Source organism: Callorhinchus milii, unplaced genomic scaffold, assembly GCF_018977255.1.
Source record: "Callorhinchus milii isolate IMCB2004 unplaced genomic scaffold, IMCB_Cmil_1.0 Scaffold19, whole genome shotgun sequence".
In the NCBI taxonomy this organism is placed as follows: Eukaryota; Metazoa; Chordata; class Chondrichthyes; order Chimaeriformes; family Callorhinchidae; genus Callorhinchus; species Callorhinchus milii.
In genome coordinates, this window is record NW_024704760.1 from 2,644,325 (window position 1) to 2,671,904 (window position 27,580).

General features: G+C 45.2%; 1 protein-coding gene across 1 annotated transcript in view; it reads left to right on the top strand.

The window, feature by feature from the left end:
- The first annotated feature begins 9,341 nt into the window (after positions 1–9,341).
- LOC103182477 (solute carrier family 26 member 9) overlaps positions 9,342–27,580 on the top strand; it is a 31,571-nt gene continuing 13,332 nt past the window's right edge. The window contains exons 1-7 of the mRNA XM_042342244.1: positions 9,342–9,410; positions 24,274–24,413; positions 25,196–25,335; positions 25,818–25,928; positions 26,315–26,490; positions 26,786–26,950; positions 27,176–27,328. Of these exons, the coding sequence (XP_042198178.1) occupies positions 24,292–24,413; positions 25,196–25,335; positions 25,818–25,928; positions 26,315–26,490; positions 26,786–26,950; positions 27,176–27,328 (867 nt within the window). The 5' untranslated portion in view covers positions 9,342–9,410; positions 24,274–24,291. The remainder of the gene's footprint in view (positions 9,411–24,273; positions 24,414–25,195; positions 25,336–25,817; positions 25,929–26,314; positions 26,491–26,785; positions 26,951–27,175; positions 27,329–27,580) is intronic.

Genomic DNA, 27,580 nt, shown 5'->3' on the forward strand with positions numbered 1-27,580 from the left:
AGATTCCCCAAGTACAGGAATTATCTGTACATCTTAGATAAAAGGTCTTCTTACCAACTTGCCTTGTTCCCATTTCTATTTGCAATCCAGTGTCCATAACCTTGAAGCGTTCATACCCGTGAAGTCCCCGTAGTGTAGTGGATAGCGAGCTCGCCTCTCAAGCGAGAGGACCTGGGTCTGATTCCCGGGCTGGTCAGGGCGAAACCTTAGGCACGTTTCCTTACACCACACCTTTCTATTTACTCAGCAGTAAGTAGGAACCCGGATGGCGGTTCGCTTTTCTGGGTGTAATAATCCCCTCAAAAATGCAATTAAATAAAAAATAATTTGGCCACGACTGTTTACGGGACACTGCTGTGCGCAATGTTCTTTGTTTTCTTTATTTAACAAAAGATAAAGAAATGGAGAGGAGTAAAGACATGCTGCACAATTGGGAAATTCCAAGCCTGTCTCTTGATCTCATTGAAGTCCCTGGTCAAACAGAGCGGGACAACACCATTGGGAGAACACAACCAATTCCTGCCTCTGTGAGTCCTGTGACTGTTGTGACTTGTATCGTTCAGCTGATTTGATGAGTGACACTGAGTCCAATTCTTCTTGTCACACGGACTATTAGCGGAGTTTATATTAATTGCGGTTCAAAGTCTCATGGTCCACCCATGTTTATCCCATTAGACTCATTCGTTATAATGTTCCGAGCACGCAACTTTCTAAACGCTGTGAGATAAGACGCCTGAACGCGTGTTGTCTAATCAAGGGCACATCTCAGCCCAAACCCTTAACTCACTTCGTGCTCTTGCTATCTACCGGTTATATTGTGTATGCATTTTTCAGCAAAAGTTTAGGCTCTGTAAAAATTCCAAATTACTTTGTCACGGTCCAGGTTCTTTGTAGGGCTCATGATATTAGTTCAAAAGGTAGTGAGCAGTTTGCCACATCAGTATTTTACCAGTAAACAGTTTCACCAGTAAACAGGTTTGCTCTACATTGCAAGGAAAGTCTAGACCTGGCATTAAACTGCCCTCCTTCTTGCTCTCACTCTCTCTATCTCCCTATCTCTCTATCTCGCTCCAACCTTTGTTGAACCTTCCCATCCACTGATCTCGCAAGAACTCAAGGGCATAAATAACCCAAAGGATTCGAGAGAAGTTCTGATAATCTATGGTTGGCCCAATTGACCTCATCCTTCCAGGAAGCCAATCCGACTCAACAACAACAACTTGCATTTACATGGCGCCCTTCAAGCGGGTTAGTGTCCCGGACAGCTTAAAAAAAAAAGCTATTTTTAAAAAAAAAATACTTAACGGTGTTGAATAATTTAGTGCCCATGATAAGATTTACTCTTTCCATTACAGCATCGAACCATTAAATGAGTCAAGTGTCCTGGGATCCGACACCCTAAGTGATAACCTCTTCCAGCTGTTAATTTCTCTCTGCGTACGGAAACATTTCCTGGCGTCTATCGTAAAATCGATTTCCACAAACCCCAAACTTTGGCGTATCCGAAACTATGTTCACTCTGAATTCTTTTCACGCGCCCTAAATTATTCAATAACATTAAGTATTTTATTAAATATAAAAAAACATGAAAGATCATTTGGGTTGGATCACGGGACCTGTTTCAATCTTACACATCAGCCCAAAGCTACAGCAATGCTTCCCAGGTAACTTCTGTAAGAAAGCAGTCTTGGAATTTAAAATGATTCCCAAATTAACTAAAATTGTTCTTTAATTGTCTTTTTGCTCCTAATCTATGCAGATATTCCAACCATCTGAGATCTCTGATGTTTCCCCCACCCGCTGCCCTTCCTTGTGTTTTGAGTTTCTTCACTTGTGTTGTTCCCCTTGTTTACTACTATCGGAGATGTTTTGTCAGCAAAGGTTGAGGGGAATAAAAATTCCACCCTTTGTTCTCGCAACTTGCTTCCTTGACAAGTTTTCCACTCTTTTCATGTGACGTCTCCACCGGTGTTTCGAAGAGGAGAAATAAATCTTCTCCACCTTTTACCTTGATGGGAGCGAAACTGAAGATTGTGCAACTTTTGGGGAAAACCATGGTAAGCAATGCCAAGTCTTTGTTTCAATGAAACTGATCAAACGCACAAACTGGGTAAAATATTTAGTGATTAATAACACTAATGCTTGCGTTTGATCGAGCTCCTTATCAAGACGTCTCAAAGCGCTTCACAGAATATTACTGTGAAGTGCATTGACCGTGTATTTTGTGGCCGAAATCTTACTTCGCCCACTGAAAGAAAGGACAAGTCTGGGTTGCTAAGAGATCTCAGTGTTGTTCAACCCTCTCTGCTAGACTCGTGGCTGCTTTAAGTTTGCAGCTAAATGCTATTTGCAATCCCTCGTAGTCAAAGACTGGTGGCCGTGTTATGAATGTTTTATCAAAATATTGATGCTTTGCTTATCATAAAATACAGAGTGCCCTAATGGTTATCAATAAACAGAGGCGGGTGGGTCATGGGCAATGATATAAATAACTCCCCTCTCCCCCGCCTCCCTTGTTAGTTTCCATACGGAGTGAAGAAAACGACACAACATTGAAATGGAACCGTGAAAAATGATTGAGTTCATCGCCTACTTTTTAGGGTTTCAGTCATATCCGCTTCGCATTGCAGTAAGTGTTGTAGTTAGAATTCTGATTGAACCCTAACCTCAACGGCAGACTCCACACTGACGTGGAAGCCAGCGAAAGCTATGCCATTCATTGTGTCCTCGATGTTGACAATTCGACAGGTGAAAGTAACCGCAGGAAATTGATCGACAATAACACTGCGAGCAAGAGCTGATGTGAATGCTACACTTTTCAGGAAGCATCCACTGTGCAACTCCACTTGAAAGATCACACATGACAAAACACACTCACACACAACTATCATTTTACATATTTTGGGTCAAGTGAGTGTTGTATCTGAAATAACAAGCCCACCTAATGCTGGTAAAATCCAGTTACTCATCAATAAACCCAAACCCCAAACAATTCCAGTCTACCTTGGCTTTCCAAATTGTGTTTGGGTCTCCATTGCCTGGTTCAGCTTTCCTAGGTACAGTGGAGAGAGAGACAGCAGATTAGTAGCGAAAATTGCAGATTCCCTCTTTGACTTACAAGCCAGCGTTCAGCCAACAAGAGAATATTGTCATTGGCAACGACCAACAACACACTGGGTAACCGGTGATTGATCACCGGTCCTTGCAGATCGTAGAGATGTTGTGAGAGATGAGGCAACTTTCAAAAAGCAGTTCATTTCTACTAGTGGTGATGATTTCCGTTCCTAGAAGTACTTATACATCTATGAGCCATCACATCAGCTCCTGTAAATCCATTACCCATCGGTAACTCGAGCAGTTTGCACCCTTTTCCTGTAACGTCCACAGTAGCGAGCTGGAGTGAGCTGGTGTTGTCCCGGCTAATGTATTTTCCCCTGAGTCGCTATCAATCCCGATGAAGTTAATGTGATACGAAGCATCGTTGAGAAATATGATCCAAAGTGCAAACTGATGCAGAAGGATGGTTTGATAGGAGTCCAAACTCGCATCTAACCCATCAATGTCTATTTATTGCTTGCTGAGTTCAAGGATTGCACATTTTCAAATGAATCACGGACTATATTGCCACTAACGATAGATTAATGAGAAATACATAGCATGTCCTTTTACACTTTCACCCTCAATCTCTTCCCGTACTCCAGATAAGGGCTCTGGGTGACAATGTTATGTGGTTGTGTGTGCTCTGTACGCATACCAAAGAAGCCACACTTTAGAAGGTCCATTGCCAAATCAGAAAATGCCGTGGAACTTGGACTCCCAGTGTAGAGCACCTTGAGACATTCTCCTGATATGCATAACAACAACAAATGACATTTACACAGTGCGGTTCACATCGGGAGGACATCCCAATGCGCTGGATTTGGACCCGAGCTGGGGGCGACGTTAGGATCAGGAGGGGTGGAGGGCAGGGAGGGTAGTGGTAGCTGGGTGACCGAAGGCTCGGTCGAAGAGGAGGGTCTTGAGACGAGCCTTGAAGTAGGCCAGGGATGGGAGCGAGGCGAAGGGACTGTGGGATGGAGCTCCAAAGTGTATATAAATTAGTAAATGATCTTTTTTCCTCTTTAACCTCTTCCTCGATGTAAGAAAATGTTCTTTAATAATTGTCCTTTCATTTGACCCAGCGCCTAACCACAACATTGAAACATCTCAACGTTTACTGCTAAGTGCGATGACTGTGTATTTTAGGGTAAATGCGACAGCCAATTTGCGCACAGCAATGTCCCACAAAACAGCCAGGAGGTGACTGACCAAATTACCGGATGGATTATTGGCCAGAACACCAGGAGAAACATCCTTTTTTTTCCGGACAGTGTCATCGATAGCCATAGATAATGTAGAAATGCTTTCTTTTGAAACCTTAACTACAATGGCAAAGCCTATGGGATAGTTTTCATATTTTTGAATTCCATAGAAGGAATTCTTACATCCGGAAAAGCAATCGGCCAGGTTCCTACTTACTGCTAGGTAAACCGAGGCATGTGGAAACTTGCCCAAGGTTTCGCCCTGCCCGGGAATCAAACCCAGGTCTCTCGCTTGCGAGGCAAGTGCTCTAACCCCTGAGCTACAGGAGTAAGGTGCTCTCAATAGAGAAAAATGGGTCAAATATTGGCAAAGCTTTACCCATGTCTTGTTGGCATTGCCAATTAATGAGAAGTCTGAACTTTGGTCCCTCATTTCATCTGAAGGTGAAACTTGGTAGGAAGGTTATTAAGTGTGGAGAGCCTGGAAAAGAATTGACTGGCGCTCAAATTTGTGTTCTCTTTAATGGGAGGCGGTTGCTCTATCGCAAGCGTATCGATTAATCTACCTCAAAGAAGTCCAACAGGTGAAACTGATAGGGGAATAATTCCGACAAGGAGAGAAGTTCAGAAACAAATGAACTTTGGTCCGAATCAAAGTTTGAAGACCAAAGGGAGACGAATGGCACAAATCCTCGCCCACGAAACCAACAGAGGAGTGTACTGAAAAATATTGACATGTTGATCTCAATCTCAAGGCGCCTTCATCCATCCTGGGTAACAATAAATACAGCTGGAGCAAAGGACACAATAAGCTAAACAAGTAGAGAAGGTTAACCACTCCCTTTCGGAAAGGATAAGGTGAAGGAGGAAAATCAAAGCACCTACATTGTGACCTTAACATTTTCATTAACATTTTGCCGGATTGACAGGTCGCTATCCAGGGGCAATAATTCCCCCCTCCCAACCCATTGCCCCCTTCCCCACCCCCCGAAAAAAATATATGGTTACTCAATCCACCACTGTTTGCGGGGCACTGCTGTGTTTCACCCACAGAATACACAGGTCGATCCACTTTCCAATGTATTCAACGATGCGATAAGGAGCTATGTCGAATGCAAGGAATATTATTATTATTATTGCTAAACTATTAATTTCTTCTTTCTTTTCCTCTCAGAGCTTCCACAATTAGCATTTGGGGTCAACAGCACCGGATGATGTTGAACAGACCCAGGGACTGTATAAACCTTTCATTTTGATTTGAAATTTTAGAAAAGGAAAGAGAACACTCACACTTACTGCTCATCGGTGCCTTTGCAGGTGAAGCACGGTCAGGTGTAGTGACTGTTCTTGGAAGGTACGTGTCATCTCTGAAATCGTTTTGCTAACCTAAGCTGGTAAATAACTTACTAAACCGTCGTCTGATGGAGCGATCGAGAATAAGAAGTGAAAAAAGAGTGAAAAGGTTGTTTTCACAGCAGGGGCAGAGCAAAAAAAAACCACAGAAGACCTTACCTGGTTTAACTTGTCAGATATTGGTCAGAACATACCTAGAATGCTTTGCGCAGTTGTGTTGACAATCTAAGGAGAGGTATTATTGGCCTGGAGGCAGGACAGCCACTGAGTTAATTACTGTAATTTAAGCAAGTTAGGCTTGTTCTCTTTGGAAATGGCAAGACCTCCAGGCGAGTTTACAGATGTCTTTCAGGATTAAAAAAAAAGTGATCCAATCCAATCGTTCCAGGTGGCTTGCACTGCGATTAATCCTTGTCTAGGAACTTTTAGATTGACATTCATCAATTGTTCAGGTCAAACAATGTTCCCAATGCAGGAAACAGCTCAACACACACGCACACACACACTCCTTGTTATTATTCTGTAATCAGAATAGTCCTTTAATTCCAATAAATATGCTTGTCATATCAACAGTCGTTTACAGATCCACTTATGGCTATAAACACAGACACGCACGCGGACACACAAGTCTTTCAGATTGGACAATAGTGCAATGTCGACACCATCAATATTGCAGCTAGATGGATCTGTTTGTGGTCACAATATTGTTTTGAAAGGTCTAGGTGGAACGGCCTTCTGTTTAACCTGGGCTAAAAGATGGCGATATATTTCTGATTGACCCAGGACGCAAACAATTCCGAATTTTCTGTTTGTTTGTATAAACCGCTTATCTCTCTTGATGAGGCGGATTTCTCAAGTCTAAAGAATTGTCTTTGCCCATTTATCGCATTGTGTGACCGAAAGCTAAGCAAGGATGGACTGAACAAAGTTTTTTTTTTTGAATGTATCCACTGTAAGTATCATGGCTCATTCACTTCACGGCTGGTTGTGGAACGCTCCTGTGTGAAAATCGGCTACCGCCAACACAGTCATTCCATTTTACAGTATATCCCGTGGAGTGCTTTGGGACGTCCTCCTGACTTGAAAGGCGCTGCACTAAATGCAAGGATTATTATTGATTATTATAATTCCCTGAAGTCTCTTTTTCTCATTTTGCATCGCCTTAGATTGTCGCCGACAGCTATTTTTCCGGCTAACATCCCATTTTCCTGTTCAGAGTCTCATCCGCATCAGAAACGTATTCGATTTCAAGGTCAGAAATTGACCCAGTGGATAATAAGGAGAATAAAACATTGAATAAAACAAAGGAATTGGAGCTAGAGCTGGGAATCATAAGTCTATCAAATCCAAATGGGAAGCAGGTCCAGACCTTAATGAGAAACAGAGGAGGGAGCGAGATAGAAATGGCGTTATAACACCAATTTAAGACAGGCACACCTCTATTTATTTATGTGTGCAATATATATAGATGCATTACAATGGGTTTAGCGTATTCTTTATATTGGTTTGGGTTTGGAAAGCAGCCATCAGTCACTAAATTTAGACTTGGAACATATTTTTTTCGTCAACTCACAGTTTTCTAAACACCTCCGTCAGGGGTTGATAAGTATTTTAATTTCCCTGAACTTTTATAACGTTTGCGGGTTGGAGGAGGAGGGGATGGAGGACAGAAAATAAATTGACAAATAGAACCAGGGAGCGTTACAGACAGATACAGGTTATTCGACCCCAACCACGCACATCTGTGCTGATGTTTTTCTTCACAAGAGCTGTCTGGGTCATCCCACTCTCCTGCTCTCTCTCCCCTCTACCTCGGACCCTTTAGAGCGAAAAGCAGAGTGCCGAAAAGAGCGATGCATTTCAGCATTTAACATAGACAAAGACAACAGGTGTCTCTAAATGTGTGTTGTGCATTAGAATGTCCAATCCTCCCTATACAGCAACAACAATTTGCATTCATACAGAGCCCTTCACGTTGGGTGATATCTCGGAGCGCTTTACAGGGATGGGGTTGGACACTGAGCGAGGGAGGAAGGGGAGGGGTAGATGGTCAACAAGTGCAGACCTCACTACTAAGGTCCCTGAGGGGTGAGGAGAAGAGTAGCTTCGGGGGAAAACCTGTTGAGCCATGAGTCTGACCAAGGAGGAACCTTTCTTGGCCAAACCGTACAGCATGGAAGGAGGCCATTTGGGCCATCGTGCCTGTGCCAGTTCTTTGAAAGAGGCTACCCAACTCATCCCATTCCCCACCTCTTACCTCATCAGCTAACCAGCCTCCAGTGAATAACTGGCACGGGAGTAGCATGGAACCAGGCACGTTTTGTGGGACGGCTAACCCGTCCTCCTGGCTTGTCTCCCTCGCGCCAGAACTCAGCTAATTTACTACCGGGATTTTCTTATATTTTGTCCAGGGTCCAAATTTCATCCAGCTACCGCATTTTACAACGCGAGAGCTCTGGGAATCAGTGCTGACATGCGCCCATCAGATTACAGCGCGTCAATAGGGAGGCTGGCAGGTTTACACACCCACAGGCAAGCTTGGCGATTGGGATGTCTTCTAGCTATTCGGTGGCCGAGTGCACGGGTGAGCGGGTGAGCGGGCGGCCAGGTTATTGGTTGCCGCTGGTCAGGAAGCCCCAGTCGGTGAATTGGACTCCGTTGGATTTCCCTGAAGGCTACCGTGTTTCTTCTCAACAGCAGAACTCCGTGACGCTATCCTATCAAGCAAGTTTCCTTGCTCCGCACAAGCCTCTGCTTACCTAGCAGTAAGTAGCAACCCAGTTGTTAGTTGATTGCTTAGCGGATCGCTTTAATAATAATAATAATAATAATCCCTCCCACCTGCCCCCCCAAAAATTGTGGTTTCTCAATCCGTGACTGTGCGCAATTGGCTCCCACATTTTGACCACAAAGTATGCAGTTTACAATACATTCTGTGAAGCACTTTGAGACATCTTGAAGACATGATAAGGCGCTGTATCAAATGCAAGGATTGTTATTATTATTATTGTTATTTATCCTGTGTGAACCACACACAGTATAAAAGCAAATAGTTATTGTTGCAAGTGAAAAGGCAGGATTTCAATCTGCTAAAGTACGTGTGTATTCTAAGATGCCTTTTCTTTTGCTTCCTTTAACTTGACCTCTTTTTCGATAGAAAAGAATATATATTATAGAGCAAAGCTCACCGGCGTCCAGTGAATAAATGACTGGCGCAGGAGTAGAAGAACCAGGATAATTGATTTGTTTATCCGAGCCAGAATTGTGATACTCTTAAATGACTGGTGATAATAAAGGAATGGAATGCATTTAGAAATACCGCAATTTCTTTTGGACCCCATAATCTTCAAAGATCCAGCAAAGTAATTTATAAAATTGCAACCTTTCCGCTGCTGGTAAGGTGCAGTTTGTGAAATCAAAAGCTTTCATCAAGTCCCGTTCCTACAAAAGGAACTTAAATACAAGGTCAAGGAAGGTAAGGTCAAGAGTAATTACTCATCCCGGCGATTGTTTTGGCTTTGCACCCCTTTTTGCCAGTGCAGCTCAACGCATAATCATCATTTAAATAAAATTAGCAAATCATTTTCAAATCAGAGTCTAAGCAACACTGTGTGTCATTGCACCTGATGAGTCATCACTCTATTTAAGCAGTCACTTCCAGCCTATTCGGCTCATTACACTCAGAGGTAATACACGCAGGTTTGTAACACCTGATAGAGCTGAGTAACCCAGCACTGTGCCCTCCGTGCGTTGAAGGTAATAGATCCCTTGTTCTTTTTTTGGGTGGGTGGGTGGGTGGTGGTGGTGAAATTATCCGTATGTATAGCTCTGTCACTAATTTGCAAAAAGAAAATCAATCCGTCTCTTTTTGTTAAAGTACTTAACTGTTCTTGGAAAGATTGACATCGGCTGTCGGGGAAGGAAAACGACAGTTTGAAGAAATCAGAACTCTCGTTCGATTCCTAGGTCGAATTAGTTTCACCTACACGTGTGGATTTTAGGCTTGTGATCTTCCCGATTGAGCGCAAGTTGTGTTGATAGTTTTTTATTTACTGTTTTACGCTGAATGGATCAGTTGTTTCTGGAAACTTTAGGAGTATATGTTTTGTATGTTTGTTTTCTCTAATACAATAGTTAACCGTTTGGAAGTCTTGGTTGAAACTGTTTGTTTTTCACTCCTTTGGCTAACCCCTTCCCTTTCACCCAAGAATGTTCTTTCAAGAATGGTATTTCTCTCTGTAAAGTCTGTAGTTTGCTAAACGTGTGGTTTCCATTGAGTATTTAATCTCACAGCAGTGCCTGATTCCTGCTGTAAGGAGGGGCAGGGAAGAAAGGGGAGTTACCCAGTCAAGGCAAGCCAATTTCTCGTAGGAGGAAGAGAAAATGAGCACCCATGATGTCTCAGAGCCAACGTAGGATGATACAACAGCAGTAATTTTAGGCTGGGACACTTCACCTGAACTTGCTCTTACTTCCAGAAATTTTTGCTCGAGGAGTTAAGTGAGTCGTTGTGGTTTCTGGTCAGCCTGGTGTCTGACACATGCAGAAACCCATCACCCGCGCTTACGCATATCCAAACCAGACCAAGAATTACCATGTTACTAATTGGGACCGTGGGCCAATTTCATCCAGTCCCGGTTTTTCAGACTGGATTTGAGAGTTTTCCAAATTCTCGCCGTGAGCTTAAATTTCAAGACCTTAAGGCCGAGACTGTGAAGGATTTCGGATCTCTGGTGGCTGCCTCACAGCACGGGAACACTGCTGACCCTTTAACATTGGATTCCGCAACCTTGTGACCCCGTTCGGGAAGCTTCCCCCGTGTTTGGGTCGGGTTGTTCGTTTACTAGCTATAACCACGGGAATACTGGCTCGCTTCCTGCTCCTCGCGCATTTCAGACGAGGGCTTTGGCTCGTAGAGTCAACAGGGGTCGAGTGGGAAGCGGTGACGAGTCCAAGGTAGAGAAGCCGGCCTGTCATTGCCTGTAGTGGCTTGGCATCAGCCTGCTGGTGGATGTCGGCATTTGTTGTGCCTTAATCCTTGCATTCGATATATACAGCGCCTTATCACGTCGTTGGGACGTCTCAAAGCGCTTCACAGGATACACTGTAAAGTGAATTGACTGTGTATTTTGTGGGCGAAACGTGGCAGCCGGTCGCACACAGCCAGTTGTCTTACTCAGACAAAGCGACTTGGGACTTACTCCCGACGTGAAAGGCGCTATACACATGTGATATGTTGTTGTTGTCGTTAAAGACAGATCGATTGACTCCTTTAAATGGGCTGGAGGGATAGATATCTGGCTCCGATCAGGACTGAGGCGGAGACACCAGGGTCCAATGTCTAGCTGGGAGGCCACCGGAAAATTCCTCACGGTCTCGGCCTTAAGATCTTGCATCTTGAAATTTAAGGTCACACCGAATATTTGGAAAATTTTCGAACTTTCTCCAATTTTCTTGATGTGTGAAACTGTGGAAAATGAAATGTTTTCCACAATCCTGCACGATTTTATCACATAGAGTGATACAGACCGCTTGGCCCAACTAGTCCGTGCCGGTGCTATAGTATATACTGTAGTTTAAGTACAGTTTGGGACTTGGCAAGTAAACTCGACTGCCAGGATGCTGGAAGGCAAACTGGATGGACCTCGGTCTTCTTTCGTCCAGCAATTCTTGTGTTCTTACATACGTATAGTCGACATGAATCCCTTCTCCCTCACATATCTTGCACACAGGAGTGACCCACAAACAGTGGTGGGTTGAGTGACCAAATTATTATTATGATGATTATTATTATTTTGAGGGTATTATTACCCACAGAAAAATCCGCCATTCGGATTACTCGGAGGGAAAAGGTTCTCCTCCGAGGATTTCAGTCCTTGAAGGAGAGAACTTCCCTTCTCCTCTTGTTTTGCCGGTGTTTTGCTAAGATCAGCTGCTTCTCTTTTCCCTCAGTTACTCTAAACCCATTCCATTGTACAACCATCGTTCACAATACAGATGTTCTCAAAGTCATTCTGTTCGCCTGGAGAATAAAGCTGACAATGCAATCTTCTCAAATATTTCAGGAGAATTATATGATAACAGTCATATATTATCATCATTAATAGCTCGTGACCCGGAGCACTTTGAACGAATGATTAACATCCCAATTGACTAAAGACAGATTGATTGATTGATTGATTGATTGATTCCTTTAAAAGGGCTGGAGGGTTTATCTAGTTACGATCAGACCAGGATTAAGAGGTTGACACCTGAGTCCAAAGTGTATTCGCATTCGCGAATTGGACATCGATCGCGTTGGAATCTTTTTTCCAGGAAAGCAATCCGCCAATTGATTAACGACCTGGTTTCTACTTGCTGCTAGCTAAACAACAACAACAACAACAACAACTTGGATTTATGTAGAGCCCTCCACCCTGGACGGCGTCTCAGAGCGCTTCACAGTAACGGATCCCGGGACCGAGTCGGGGGGAGGGGGAGGAAGGTGACCAAAGGCGCAGTCGAAAAGAAAGGTCTTCAGCAGAGACCTGAAAATAGGAAGGGAGGGAGCGAGACGAAGGGAGTGAGGAAGGAAGTTCCAGAACCTCGGGAACTCAAACAGAGCTGAGATCACTGCAGGAATCGCGATCCCAAACAGACTGTTTCGGGAACTTTCCTTTTCCACTTTCCAACCTTTTCGGGGGGAGGTCAAACTTTTATGCCTTCTTCGCAGCTTAAGAAATCGCCCTACCCTGGGTGGAGGGCACGATATAAGTGCAAGTTGTTGCACTTTGTTGCTGTATATTCTGTGAAGTGCTTTGAGACGTCTCTATGACTTAATAAGGCTCTATATCAAATGTAATTATTATTATTATTATTATTACTATAACCCCACCCGCCCCCACCCCTCTCGCATCCCTTTAATTGCTTCTGGAGAAAACTCCAACACACTGAAAATCATTAATAAGTGGTTAAGGCCGTGGCATAATTAGATATTCCTGTGTGCGGTTTCTGATTTGCTGAAACATCAATACCTGGGTTTATCAAATACAACAGCAGATAGAACCAGCCCCAGTAAAGGAGGGACTGTGTTTCAGCGCAGACAGAATTCCTCCTCCAGTTCAGGTGGGACTTATGGAAGTATTACTAACATTACACTGAGCTGGAGAATCAGGTAGGTAGGTTCTTCTCTGCAGCTTTCTCACCTGCCCTTTTATTTTCCCCCTTTTCTTCCCATAACATTATCAAATGCAAGCATTATTATTAGGACTTGTTAAGAAGTTTTGGTTCCATCCTGCAAAGACCCGGTGACCGCCAAGTGCTGTAAGAGCGCACGCTTTCACAGCACCTCACTCCATCACGGTCTCTTGTGCAAACATCTCTCCTGCTCACTTTTCTTTCCTTCTCTAAACGCCGGGGGTTAAACTGTTCAGAGTTCTGAATAGTCTGCAGCTGGTGGAGGAAAGAGTTGGGAAGTCCAGCGAGCAGGGAGGTAGCGTAGTCAAGCCTGGATGTAATGAAAGTGTGGATGAGGGGAAGGCAGAACAGGTCGTGGTACGGATGTGGGGTTTAAAAGATAGTTGAGGGTCAAACAGAACGCCAAGTTTCCGTACTAGCTCGGTGAGGTGGAGAGTACATCTGTGTATAGTGATGCTGTCAGCGCTTGTGGTGAGGAGGCACCGACGGGAGCCAAACAGGAAAGCCTCGGTCTTGTCGACGTTCAACTGGAGAAAGCTAACTCTCATTGATGTCTGACAGACAATGCTTCAGGATAGCACGGGTTCTGGAGTTGAAGGTAGAGGCAGAGAGATAGAGTTGGGTGTCATCCGCGTATGTGTGGAAGTTAACTCCCTGATATCCCCGAGCGGGAGCAAGTAAATATTAAAGAGGAGGGGATAAGGGCAGAGCCCTGAGGAACGCCACACATGACGGTACGAGGCTGGAGGAGATGCCATTAGTGTATACAAAGTGGAGATAAAGGGAAAGGTAAGAGTGAAATATATCAGGCAAAGACAGATCAGTGAAGGTGGAGCTGGGAGGAAAGGCAGTGGAGAAGAATTGAATGGAGTCCTGTAACTCAGTGGTTAGAGCACTCGCCTTGCAAGCGAGAGACCTGGGCTCAGTTCCAGGCAGAGGGCGAAACCTTGGGCAAGTTTCTTTACTCCACACGCCTAATAATAATCCCTCCAAAACAAAACAATAATAAATTGGTCATTTTCAATCCACGACTGTCTGTGGGACACACTGCTGTGCGCAATTGGCTCCCGCGCTTCGCCCACAAATATACGTCAATTCACTTTACAACATATTCAGTGAAGCGCTTTGAGACTTCGAGAAGATGTGAAAAGCACTATATCAAATGCAAGGATTATTATTATATTATTATTATAATAGTCGATAGTGTCGAAGGTGGCAGAGAGATCGAGGAGACAGAGAGAGCCCTGGTTACAGGTGGACAGAGTGTCATTTGTAACTTTGACCAGGGGTAGCACAGAAGGCCAGTCAGTCTGAGCAAAGACTGTGGGTAGCACAGAAACCAGATTGGAGAGGTTCACACAGGGAGTGGCGGGAGTGGAAGGAGCGAAGCTGGGAAGCAGCGACTCATTCCAGGACCTTGGAGAGAAAAGAAAGGTTGGAGATGGGGCGATCATTTGAGAACAACGACGGGTCAAGGAAAGGTTGTTTGAGGGTGGGGGTGATGGCGTCTGTTTTTAAGGGAGTGCATACAGTGCCAGTGGATAGACAGAGGTTGACAATGTCTGTTGGTTGGAGAGCAAGGAGGGGGAGCTGGGAAGGTAAGGAGAAAGGTAGCGATGGGATCAAAGGAGCAGGTGGTGGGCTTCATTTGGCAAATGGTGGAGGTGATGGGAGGGGGCAAGAGTAGCCGAAAGGGAGTTGTGGAGGAGAGTGACTGAGGAGGTAAGGTTGTTAAGGGAGGGGGCAGGAGTTCAGATGTCTCAAGGACGGTGGAGAGAGAGTGAGGGGCTAATTTTTCCAAGAAATATTTAGTGAAGGAGCATTAACAATTGGAATAATAATCAGAATAAAACAATGCAAGGCCAGTCAGTCTGAGCAGAATTCGAAGCCTTGTGCTGTCAGTCAACGATATTCGTGACTTCTGGTAAAATTGTATGCAAATTATTTTTATTAGTTGAGAAATGATTCGATTAAAATCTGTTGTTTTTTTTAAGAAAGTGTTTTTTTTTTTGGTCCCAAGGACAAATTTGTTTTTCTCTTACAAATCTACAGCTGTAGTTTGCATCCAATGGAGTCAGCTGAACCAGTGTAGAACTGCAGTCTCTCTGAGCGAGGTTTCAAACTGTTGCAACCGAACATCTCTGCTTTTACCTCGTACAAGGTCCATCTTAAGATCTAAAGCTTTGACCACTTTTCGATGTGCTTTTTCAAGTGCAGTTAAGCACTGTGACATCTCGATAACCCGATAATAATAATAATAATAAGATAAGACGCTATGATCAAATGCAAGGATTATTAGTATGTTATTGTGATTATTATTTGGGACGTCCTCCCAATTCGAAAGGTCCTGTATAAATGTAAATCTGTATTGGATTGAAATTCTATTTCCTTGAACTACTTTCAACACTTGCAGAGTTTAGAGAAAAAAGGAACAATGTGAATTCTTGTTATTGCTTTAAATCCTGGTTGCGGTTAGAGTTTTGACTAGAATTGTTGTTGGCCAATTGCGGGATTTCCACAACTCACAAAAGGTGCAGTCAACTGAAATCTCTACTTGCTCCTAAACGATACTCGTGAAGAAATTTCACCTGGGTCTAAAATCTCCTCTATTCCTGTTAGCATCTTGGTGCGTGACTATTTGGCAGATTGTTCAATTTCGTTTTGACTTTGAAGCCCTTTTCTCCGTTTAGTTCCTGAAGGGCACTCGCGGGAAGAAACTGCCTTCAGAACTCGAGGCTGCCCGCACGCTTGCGACGTCACAAATCGCAGAACGCTTCGAAAGGCAGCGTTGCGAGAGCAAATCTAGATCCAGGTGGAATTTCACCCCCGCTTTATACGCGCCTCGAATTCGAGTTCGAGGCCATCTAGTAGCCGGGCCCAATGTAAATCTCTTCATCACCTTGTGGAGTCCCGTAGAGTGTCGGTCAGAGCGCTCGCCTCGCAAGCGAGAGGACCTGGGTTCGATTCCTGGGCAGGGCGAAACCTCGGGCAGGTTTTGTGGCTCCATATACGCACGCCTCTGTTTACCCGGCAGTAAGTAGGGAACCGTTGCTCTAAATAATTTCCTTAATATTCAGTTAAAGGGAGCCCAAGTGTAATTGTTCCTCGCGTGCATGCTTTTTTACCCACGCTTTACACAACTCGCAGAATAGATTCCGTGTGCGGCATTCACAGTCGCACCTTCACATTGAGCTAAAAGGAGTTAGGGCTTATTGAGTTATTCTTACGTATTTACTCCCTGTTAAAATGCTTAACTCCCGCTTGCATAATAAAACCTGGACACACGTATTGATTCAGGGTTAAAATCCATTCAAGAAGCAGGGATGTGGAAGCAAGACACAGAGGAAGGGTTTTGAGAAGAGTTATTTGGGAGAAATAAAAAAGCATATTGCGCAAATTGAGGGACTCGGAGCAGGCAAAACCCTGGTATTCTCTTTTAAGGCGTGTTGTAGGAAAAATGTTCTTCATTCACTGTTTGGCAGCTGTAATATTTCAGAGATTTTTGACATCGGGAGTGTCTGATAAATAGAGGGCCCACACACACACACACACACTTGCTCTTTAAGATTCTGAAGGGAATAGATAATGGAGACCATGAGAAGCTGTTTTATCTTGTACTGAACAGCAGAACCAGAGGGCACGGCCTGCCATTGAATGGGGAGTAAATTCAGACCAAATCTGCGGAAACACTACTTCAGTGAGCGAGTAGTAAACTTGTGGAACAGGCTCTCGAGGGAGACAGATGGTGGAAGCAGAAAATGTTGTTTGTTTCAAGAACAGATGAGATAGATAGATTTCTGCTAGAAAAGTGTAAGGGACGGAGTGGGATGAAACTGAGTGGTCATTCAGAGAGATGGGGCAGGCACGACGGACTGAAGTTGTCCAATGTCACTAGAGATGGCGCTGTTGCTGCCACCGAAGGGGGTCTGGTTCCTGTCAATGGAGGCATTGGCGCCAAGCAACAACACAGTACAAGGCTGAAGGGTCGTGTACCCTCCCACTGTCTCCCTGCGCTCTGGCTGCATCTCGGCTCTCCCTCCCTCCCTCCCTCCCACTACGTGTCAATGTGCCTTCACCGTAGGCAACACATGCGACAACTTGCATTCACACAGCGTCTCGGAGAGCTTAGCAGTGTTGGAGCCTGATGCCGAGCTGAGTGGGGGTACGTGGTTGGGAGGGGGGCGGGTGGAGGTAGGTGACCGTTAGCATGGTCTTCAGTCGTGATCTAAAAGAGGGGAAAGTCGCAGGATGTAGGGGGCAAGGCGGAGGGATAGAGAGAGAGAGAGAGAGAGAGAATTCCAAAGCTTCGAAGTGTTTGCGAGCTTCCCCCCCACCTAGAGCTTGCAGACGGTCTGAGGGCATAAAGTCCCAACTTGTAGCACGGAAACAGCCGATGTCCCCCTCTCGGCCAGACAGGAACGGGTCTGAGCAGCGCTTTGGCTTGGTCGGGTTTTGAAGTACTGTGCTGTGTAAACATGCTATTAATTACAACTTTACAAGGAGGGACAAAGGGACTAAGGTGCACCTGTTGATGAAGTGCGTGCTATTGGTCGCTGTGTGTGCTGAAATCTAATAATTATGATGCTGGAGGTAATCACAATAGTTAAGCTGTCCTTTGTTCTGTGGTAACATAACCAGCTCCATTCGGGGTCCAAATGCAGAAGCTTGGTAAATCAACTCCCAGCCCGTAAAATAAAGGATAATGAGGGCTAGTGAGTGAGTGATAAAGCGGTAATCCGAACGACAGGGTCAGATCATGTCACAGCTCCGCCGAACAAAGCTGAGGTTCATCGTTTGCGAGACTGAGATTACGTTACTGAGCTCAGGACTCACAAAGTTATTTGTTGGATATGAATAATATGTACAATTGCGCATTGTCTCGTGGGATTCTTTGTTCGTATAAAGGCCAGGGACGTGGCGGCACATTTCTGTCGACCTTATCCCTCTGAGACATCTTGTGAAAAGATTGTAGGGTTTTTTTTTGTCCTCAGCCCGATTGGCATAAGGTTCGAGGGCAGTGTTGGTGCTGGTGAGGAGGGACGGAGGGAGGGAGGGTGGTGGGAGCGAGGGTTGGGGGGTGTGGGTGGGGGGGAATATACAGTCACAAGGACAAATTGCTGACATATTTGACCTCCCGCTGTGTGCTACTTGTGTCTGGGGATCGAACTTTGGAAGCACCAGAGAATGTCGCCCGTCCAGTTAGATTTCCCATACCCTACAGCACACTCACAGCAATTAGCGAGGCTCCGGGTCAACACTGGAATGAAACGACTGGAAACAAGTCACGGGAGTGTTAGACGACACCATTGCAGAGGAAAGTGTCCACACTGACTAACAGTGTCCAGACATTTGGCATCGATGTTCCATCCAGACGTTTTGGATGGTCATTCTACTCTTAGAATCATAGCATCGTAGGATTCTACAGCACAGAAGGAGGCCATTCGGCCCATCGTGTCCGTGCCAGCTGTTTGAAAGAGCTGTTCAAATCAGTCCAACTTCCTCGCGCTCTCCCCATAGCCCTGCAAATTTGTCCTCCGCAAATATCTATCTATTGATGGTGAATTGTAACGTAACTTGACAGAGGTGACTAGATAGCTGATTTTTCTAACCGTGTGTAAAACGGACCGTCTCCTCCGGTTGGGACATGTGGGGTCGAGGGATTTTTGAAGTCAACTTCACACAGAAGATCACACGTTTCCCAATTTACTCTGAAGCCAACATGGGCCACAGGCAGGCGGGGGGGGGGAACTGAGATATTGAAACAGCTCCTCTTTGTGTCTGGATTCCATCAGTTTTGATGCAATTGGCAGTGCGTTCCACTGTCCTTCAGTTGTGGGGAGCTGTCTGACTTTGATCCCAGACATTGGTAGGCAGGGCAGTTGCATAAGTTGATCCAGAGAGCATCTCGATCCTTGGAAAAGGGTCTATTAAACCCAAGCTCCTCACACCATCAGGCAGAGAAAGAAGTATGTTGATTATGTCGGACAGAAGTTGAACGTGTATTTGACCTTGTGAGGTAGTGGCTCTGGTATGTCAGGCTATTTGTGCAGTGAGTGACAGAATGAAATCCACACTTTGCGTTTCAGCCGGCACAGCAAAGCACAGCACTCAATCCACAGTAAATAGTTCAATAGTTTTATTGTGAGGAGCTGAACACAGTGCAGTGTGCTCTACCCCGGAGAAGACAAGACAGTCACAGTGTCAAGAAGCTTAAACATTATTTCTTGTTGTGACGCTGCTAGACTAGACCAGACACTGGTTGAAGCAAAAAGCCTAAGAGGCAGCAGCTTCATTCAATTTGCCCCAAAACACAGTCAATTCACTTTACAGTGTATCCTGTGAAGCACTTTGAGATGTCTCAACGACGTATCAAATGCAAGGATTTCTCTAAGTAGACAGGACTTGCTTGTTACTGGGTAGGTAGAAAGGTCAGCACTGTATTGGATAAGGTTCGATGTCCAAATGACTCTCTGTATGAAGAAATATTCAACCTCTCTCCCCATGAGTGTTTGGTTTTAATCATTGTTCTGCAGAGCTCTGTTTAACGCCGGCTAATTTAGAGCAGACTTGGGAGTGAGCCGAGGATGCTTTCCTTGCTCAGTACCAGACCAATACCAGTTAATAACTTAATAACTTAGGGGAAATTTCTTATGGAATTCTTTGCGAAGGAAACTGAAAGCTAATTACACTGACTAATGGGGAAACTCCACTTCGTAGAGTGCTAGCGATGGATTATCGGTAGGAGATCCCACTCAGATCCCTATTATTTTTTTAAAAATAGACCTCTCTTTGAAATCGCCACAACCTTTCCCACCATCCAGGAGATCGGAAAGGTGGTACATGGGATTCTGCGTAACCTGAAAGTTAGCAGCTCGGAGTGTGTGTGTGTGTGTGTGTGGGGAGAGAGAAATCACAGGTGTATGCAACACACCAAGGTTCCATGATTTGTTAATTGTCAATTAACGCTATCTCTGGGAGTCTGGCTGCTTCCCAATCCTTTGGGTCGATTGGAAGTCCGATCATGTCACGTCCAAGGCTGTTTAGGAGACAGACACAGTATTGATGCTTGCTTGTGCTTAGGTTATTGACAGGGAGTCTGTGGACAGCTAAGGGCTGAATGGCCTACTCCTGTTTCCATGTTCCTATATATATATAGTGAAGTGCTCCTATTCAGCTCTCAACATTGGAACTGGTTTGTGTTTAGGAGTTTTACCCACTTCCCATCTCAGTGTGGAGACAACAATGACAGAACCATAGAATTTTACAGCGCAAAAGGAGGTCATTCAGCCCAACATGGCTATTCCGACTCTCTGAAAGATCTCTCCATTTACTCCCATTCCCCTACCCTTTCCTCCACACCCTTTTTGCATTTTTTACTCCTTCAAAATATTTTTCTCATTCCCTTTTGAAAGTCATTACAGAGTCTGGTTCAACAACCTCTCTGTCTGAAATACTATCTAACCTCGCCCGCCCCACGTCCTTTTGGTAATAATAATGAAAATAATAATCCTTGCATTTGATATAGCGCTTTTCACGTCGGGAGGACGTCCCAAAGCGCTTCACAGAACACACTGTAAAGTGAATTGACTGTATATTTGTGGGCGAACGCGGCAGCCGATTGTGCACAGCAATGTCCCACAAACAGTAATATGGATTGAAAATGACCAATTTATTATTGTACTGTCTTTTTGGAGGGATTATTATTAGGCTCCGTGTGGAGTAAGGAAACTTGCCCAAGGTTTAATGACCTTAAATTAGTCCGTACTCTTCACCGCTCTTTGTGGGACGTGTGCGTTGATTCGGCTGTGTTGGCTCACGAGGTGTGCGGTCACGGTAAATCCTGAGAAGCTCTTTGAGACAACCTCCTGACGTGAAAGGCGCTGTATCAAATTCAAGGGGGATTATGAACACAATTATTATTATTAATGCTGTATTATTTGTGGCACCCTCTAGTGTCAGACCGAATAACATCAGTCAGTTTAGCACAGACAAAGGGACTGAGCCTGGGGACCTTGCAATAAGCAATGCCCTTAGCCACTGAGCCGCACAAGAATGTTCTTCACACATATTTACCTTTTTCTCGCTGTCGAATGGTTTCAGTGTTGGGTTTTCCATTAACTTTGGATGAGGGTTTAGGGGGGTGGCTCAGGCAACACTTAGTTAGTGCATTTCGGCTGCTGTTTGGTATTTAGACCATGCCCCAGACAACTCCGGTGACCTTAGCTAAAATGCAACCTCCTCCCTGTATCCCGAACGCTCTGGGTTTTATCTAGCATTTCTCTCTCTGCCTGCCAACCTCAGTTTCAAAACGCTTCGCACAATATATAGTCTGGCGAAGGGCTTCGAGACTGTCTCAACGACGTGATAAGCAGCTTTATCGAACGCGAGGATTATTATTATTATTATTATTATTATTATTATTATTATTAAATGACAGCGACTCGTGAACAAAAGGTTAGAACTTACCTTCCGATCTATTTGAATAGTTTTAAAAACATTTCTTTTTTTTTTTTAAATGAGGCAAAGCAGGCTGCCCTTTTCCGGGGAAACAAAATAGGTTGTTTTGCCTGAAAAAAAAACACCCTAATGAAGTAGTCTTGGCACTGCGCTTTACAGTGAAGCAAAATATGTCCTTGAATATTGTTACTGGAAACACTTTTAACTGCAGGGGGACTGAGGCAATAGGATATTGACACAGATGTGAAAGTTTATTGCTCACTCAATTTCATCAGAACATAACGAGATCTTGGGCTGAGGGAAGACCACTATTTTTTTCTTCTCAATCTGCCCCAGTTTCTCAATCCATTAGTACACTTCTCAAGCTCCTTAACCCTTCTCACTACTTAACCCAATTATTGTCCTCCGAGGTTTCACCAGGTATCCGAGGGGTTTCTAAAACGAGATCTTAGCAAAGCTTTCGCGTTGTAAATTTAGGCTCAGGGTTTTGAGATTCGGAAACACTTTCGCTCTTATTCTTTCAATCCCCCTCACCCCACCTCTCTTGCTCTCTCTCTCTCTCCCTCCCTCCTGCCCCACCGCTCGCTCTCTTGTTTTTTCTTCCCATCGCACAAGGGATGGAAAAGGCGGAGGAAGCAAAGAGAACGAGACCGAATAAAAAGAGCATTTAGCAAGACGTGAAACAAGAAAGCAAAGAGGGAGCAAAGAGAAAAATTAGATTCCGCACAATGATCGGGGATTAAGAAGGGGTTTAACACTATTGAGGATGGTATAAATCCTTCCAGTAGCCCCCCAAATCAAACCCACCACCACGTCAGTAGTCACCGGGGCTGCCACTGTCAACAAAACAGCACGTGACACCACTGAAGCTGAACAGCTCAGCAAAACGACAAAGTAATGGGTTTGTTCCCAGGGGACGACCTTATTTTATTGAAAGGTAATATTCATCACCATTTCCCAGCTTCGGAGTAGACCCCTTCAATTTTGGCACCGCGGCATAAGGAGGGCACGGCTTTGCAGGCCTATAAACTGATGCTTGCGTGCAAACCGCTGGCTTATTTTCATTGCCCCAAACCATGTCTGGGTGGCACAGAAAAGCTCGGTGCATGACAAGGTTTTCACAGCAACTTCACAGGGGTATCAAAGCTCTGTTAAGCGCATTACACCTTAGCTGCAAACTGCACCTGCTTGATTCACATCCATCTCTTATCTAATTACTTTGATAAGAATATTTATGCGTCTGCTTATCGCAGGAAGTAGATACACATAAATAAATCCATGTAAACACTTGCAGTCAACTCCAGTTTTTTTTTAGCATTGTCTATTGCAGGGAGGGTGATCAGTGTCAAGAAGTGTGGATGGATTTGAGTAACAATTAGACAAACTGGGGCTCTACAGTCTTCAGTAAGGACACATCTCTGAGCTGGACCTCAGCAAAGGGTGTGCTGGGTTATAAATAGGATTCAGAAGATAATGCATTTATTAGAACAATACTTTTGGTTGTGCAAGAGCAAGAGAAAACGGGTTCAGAGTTGCAAAGGTCAATTCAGAATAGACATCCGGAAATATTTCTCTACCCAGACGTTAAAACTATTGTAACAGGTTCCCAAGATAGGTGATTGAGACCAGGACCCTGGGCTTCATTTAAAAAACAGCTTGATGCTGCGATGGGAAGGTTGTAGGGTGAGTATTCTTGAGGAAAGAGATCAGATGAGCTCCATACAAACCAATGATAATAATAATCCTTGCATTTGATACAGCGCCTCATCATTCTTCGGGACGTCTCAAAGCGCCTCACAGAACGCACTGTAAAGCGAATTGACTGTGCATTTTGTGGGCAAGACGTATTTCTTGTCATCGTAATGAAAATGGTGTAATATTTGCTCAATTACCTCTGTGGGCCGGGGCATCTGTATGAGGACCTTTCCCAGGAGATAGAGTGGGTGAGGGGCGACCACTTCGCTTCGAAAAGCAACACAATGCCCCCAACTTGTGGTTATCCAACGCAATTTCTGGATCAACTCGAAGTGCTTGACAAAATACCATAGATCTGAACCGAATGGTGCTACGTGGGTGAAACGCAGCAGCCAAAATTCGCCAGCGACTCGGAGGACGAAAGCGATTATAAATCGGGGGAAGAAGTAAATGCAAGAGAGAAGAGGGGGCTAAATGAAAGAAAGAGTTAACGCGAAGTCGGGGATGCAGAGAGACGTTTACAAAAGCCATGTAGCTGCTTTTTTTTCCGGCCAGTTTCAAGGCCTTTTCCACCAAATTGCTTGAGGGGTGATCGAATAAAGCTAAATCATCTTCAAACTAAAGTCAAACACTTTGCAGTCAGTCTGCATAAGCCAAAGGGTTACTGATTCCAAAGGGCAAACAGCGCCGCTGTTAATTACTAGGAGAGCAGTTTGAGTCACTGTTACTAACAGGAATACCTCTTTATTAGCTGCAAAAGTCTGGGGGCAAGAAAAAGGACATTAAAATACGACTTACTGTAAGTGACTGTAAGGGAGAAAAGCCAAAGTGGGTGGACAATGAGTTCCAGTGTACTTAGCTTCTGAATTGCCTGCGAAAAATCACCAGTGAAGGTAAGAACACACCCGATGGTGTGTGAACTTAAGGGAGAAAAAGCAATTGTCTGTCTCACTCTACAAATTTGTTCCGTGGAGATTAAGACGTTGATCGAGCAAATTGGCTTCCACTTCCATCTTCACCGCTGCTTCCAGTGATGATGAAAATGGAGAAGAGTTTGGGAAACCTATTGGCTGTATTTGCCCCCTCATTCCCTCTCCGCTCTACCCCCTCCCCCAACTCCAAAGTAATCTGGGATGTCTTTGCGACGTGAAGGGCTCTACACAAGAATAATTTGTTGTTGTCGTTGTTTCTGCCTCCAACTTCACCACGAAAATGGACCAGCCCAGAGTTGAGAGCACCCCCACCCCATCTACCAAAACCTAACCCCCCCCATCGTTACTTTTCCCTCCAGAACCTAAGGCGGGGCAAAATGCAAATCCGCACGCGGTATATCGTTGACCGAGCTGCGTACTCGGTCCCGGAATTCGACGATGAGTACCAGAAGAAGATCCGAAGCTACCCCCACTCGGAGAAAGCCCGCAAACTGTTCCGGTAAAAAAACAAACTCCGATTGATATTCTTTTCTCTCTCTGTGTGAGAACGGGTTGACTGGATTGAGGTTCCGACGAGTTGCTTTTCATCCGGTTCCCGTTATTGAGTCATTCCGGGTCTCCGTCCACTTGAGAGGGGGGAGGGAGGGAGGGAGGGAGGGAGGGAGGAGTGGGATTATTCCTTCCTTGGCTCCCGATAAGCCCAACGAGCCAAAGCCCTGATGGTGAGGTTGATGTTAGCTCAACAAGCGGCGGGAAGCTTGCAACTGTCGTGTAAAAGCTATTGATGATTCATACTTCAACTACGAAGCGGGACTCATATTTCCACCGTCCCCTCCTGCTCCCACCCAACATTTTCTTGGGGTGGGGGTGGGGGGGTTGTGGCGGGGGCTGCGTCAGCTTGCGAGTTTCTCTCTCTCTCTCTCTCCCGCCCGGTGTCCTGGCCGACAATCCCTCCGAATAAAATCGCTTGCTCGCTCCACAGCTGTTTGTGGAGTCACTGCTGTGCATGAACTGGCTGCCCCCCTCCCCCCCAAATACACAGTCACTACACTTTACGGTATATCCTGTGACACGCTTTGAGACAACGTCCCACGTGATACCGCGCGCTACCAAACCAGGGATTATTAATAACGGCATTAATTACCACCGGTTCCTCCACCAGTAGTTCGTAAGGGATTCTGCCCTTGCCCCCACCCCCCACCCCCCACCCCACCATGTTCTTAAGGGGTTCGTCGTTGGCCAGATGACGTGAACTTTGCTCTCGACTCGATTTTGTTCCAGATGTTCTACCGCGCGACTCAAGTCCGTCGTGCTGCAGCTCTTGCCTTTCCTGGCCTGGCTTCCCAAGTACAACATCAAGAAGAACCTGGTGGTGGACGTCATCAGCGGCATTAGCGGTGGCACCATCCAGGTGCCCCAAGGTAGGGAAACCTTCTGGTCCGCGCTCCGTCGCAAGGGACAGTCGGGGGGTGGGGGGTTTCTCTCCCGCTGGCGGCAAACAGCACGTGATGAATTTTTTATTTTTTGGAGAGATCCTAAACCGTGCTCGAAAGGTATCTGAACCAGACTGAAATTTCCACGTGTGTGGTAATAATAATAATAAGTAATAATAATAGTTAATAACAATCCTTACATTTCAGTGTGGTGCTTTTCAAGCACAACGCCCCAAAGCGCTTCACGGGGAAACACCGTGTGCTTTGCGTGACGCCACGCGCACGGGTAAATCACCACGGGCCTCTCGTTCGAAGCAGCGGGGGGACGAAATTTTGAGGGGTGTCAATCCGTTTGAGGCGATAATTAACACACGGTGCTTAATCCCTGGTTAAGTGCGATGGCTGTGGCTTCTGATTTCTGCCAAGGCCGTGTCTCGCTCGCTGATCAGACGTGCTTTTTATTTTAACAGGAATGGCATTCGCTCTCCTTGCCAGCCTGCCACCGGTTAATGGGCTGTATTCGTCCTTCTTCCCGCTTATCGTATACTTTTTCCTAGGAACCACACACCACATGGTCCCAGGTTGGTCTCCATTTNCCCCCCCCCCGCCATCGTTTCATTCTCAATCTGCTTTTAAGAACGATTAATCCTCGCATTCGATACGTCGCTCTGTCCGTCATCAAAGCGCTTCACGGCATTCGCTGCGACGTGGAATGACTGTGTGTTTTGTAGGCGAACGCAAAGTAGGTTCCTCTCATTGGCCCAACAATAATAATAATAATAATAATAATAATAATAATAGCAATGATAATAATCCTCGCATTTGATGCAGCGCCTTATCACGTCTTCAAGACGTCTCAAAGGGTATTCTGTAAAGTGTAATGACTGCTATTTTGTGGGCGAAACGCAGCGGCGGTGAAATTATTATTATTTTTTTCTTAGTTATTGTCATAATGTCTTCCTTCCAGGTACTTTTGCGGTGCTGAGTATTATAGTGGGCAGCGTATGTCAGTCCTTGGTTCCAGATTCCGAATTCCAATACTTCAACGAAACCCTGAATCAGACTGTCACAGACACCGAAGGGCTATATGATGCCCGGATGAAGATATCAGGAACTCTGGCGTGTTTAACAGGTGTCATCCAGGTAAAGTGCTTGGCCACACCTCAAATGGTCGTATATTATCAAATTAATAATAGTAATTTGGTCGCTCCGTCCGCGACTGTTTGCGGGGGACGCTGCTGTGTGCAATTGGCTGCCGCGTTTCGCCTGCAAAAACATCCAAGTCGATTCACTTTACAGTTACATTCCTGTGAAGCGCTTTGAGACGTCTCGACGATGTGCCGAGGCTCTTTATCAACTGCAAGGATTATCATCATCATTCTTACGGTAAAGCGCCCACGTGGAATAATCCGGTCTGACCTCTCTCGTCACTTGGCAGATCTCTTTGGGGTTCGTACAGTTTGGTTTCATCTCCATTTACCTCTCCGAGTCCTTCATCAGAGGCTTCATGACGGCGGCTGGGCTACAGATCTTGATTTCAGTGTTAAAATACATCTTCGACCTGCAGATCTACCCGTACAGCGGTGTCCTGGCCATAATCTACGTAAGTAACGGTCTTTGCTTTGATTGTTAACGGTGTGAATTCGTGTGATTCGCTTTGGGCCACAAGTTTTCGGGCTCCCTCGTTCAAGCTGCGTCTCAAGACCCACCTCTCTGACCGCTCTTTCGGTCATCTTGAGCCTTGGGACGTGCTTACGACGTGAGTAAGTGTATTTTTCTTTATTAATCCGTGCCTTTTTTTTTCTTTCCTTCTCTCTCCTTGAACCAGACCTTCATCGATATCTGCAAAGGCCTCCCGCAAACCAACGTGACGTCTCTGATATTCGCCCTGATCAGCTGCGTGGTGCTCTTCTTCGTAAAGGAGATGAACGTCAGGTTCAAACACAAGCTTCCCTTCCCCATCCCCACAGAAATCTTCGTAGTAAGTGCAGCTGCTGTTGACTCTTAAGTCGCTCGTGACGACGGACAATTACTGTAATTACTTGTCAGGACCTCAAGTCCTAGACTGGACTTGCACTCCAGTGCTATGTGGGGGAGCATTGCGTTGTCGGAGGTGCCGTCCTTCGGATGAGACGTTAAACCGATGACCCGTCTGTGCCTGCGCCTGGTCAGGTGGACGTTAAAGATCCCGTGGCGCTATTGTGAAAAGGGAAGGGATTTCCTCTCTCGGTGT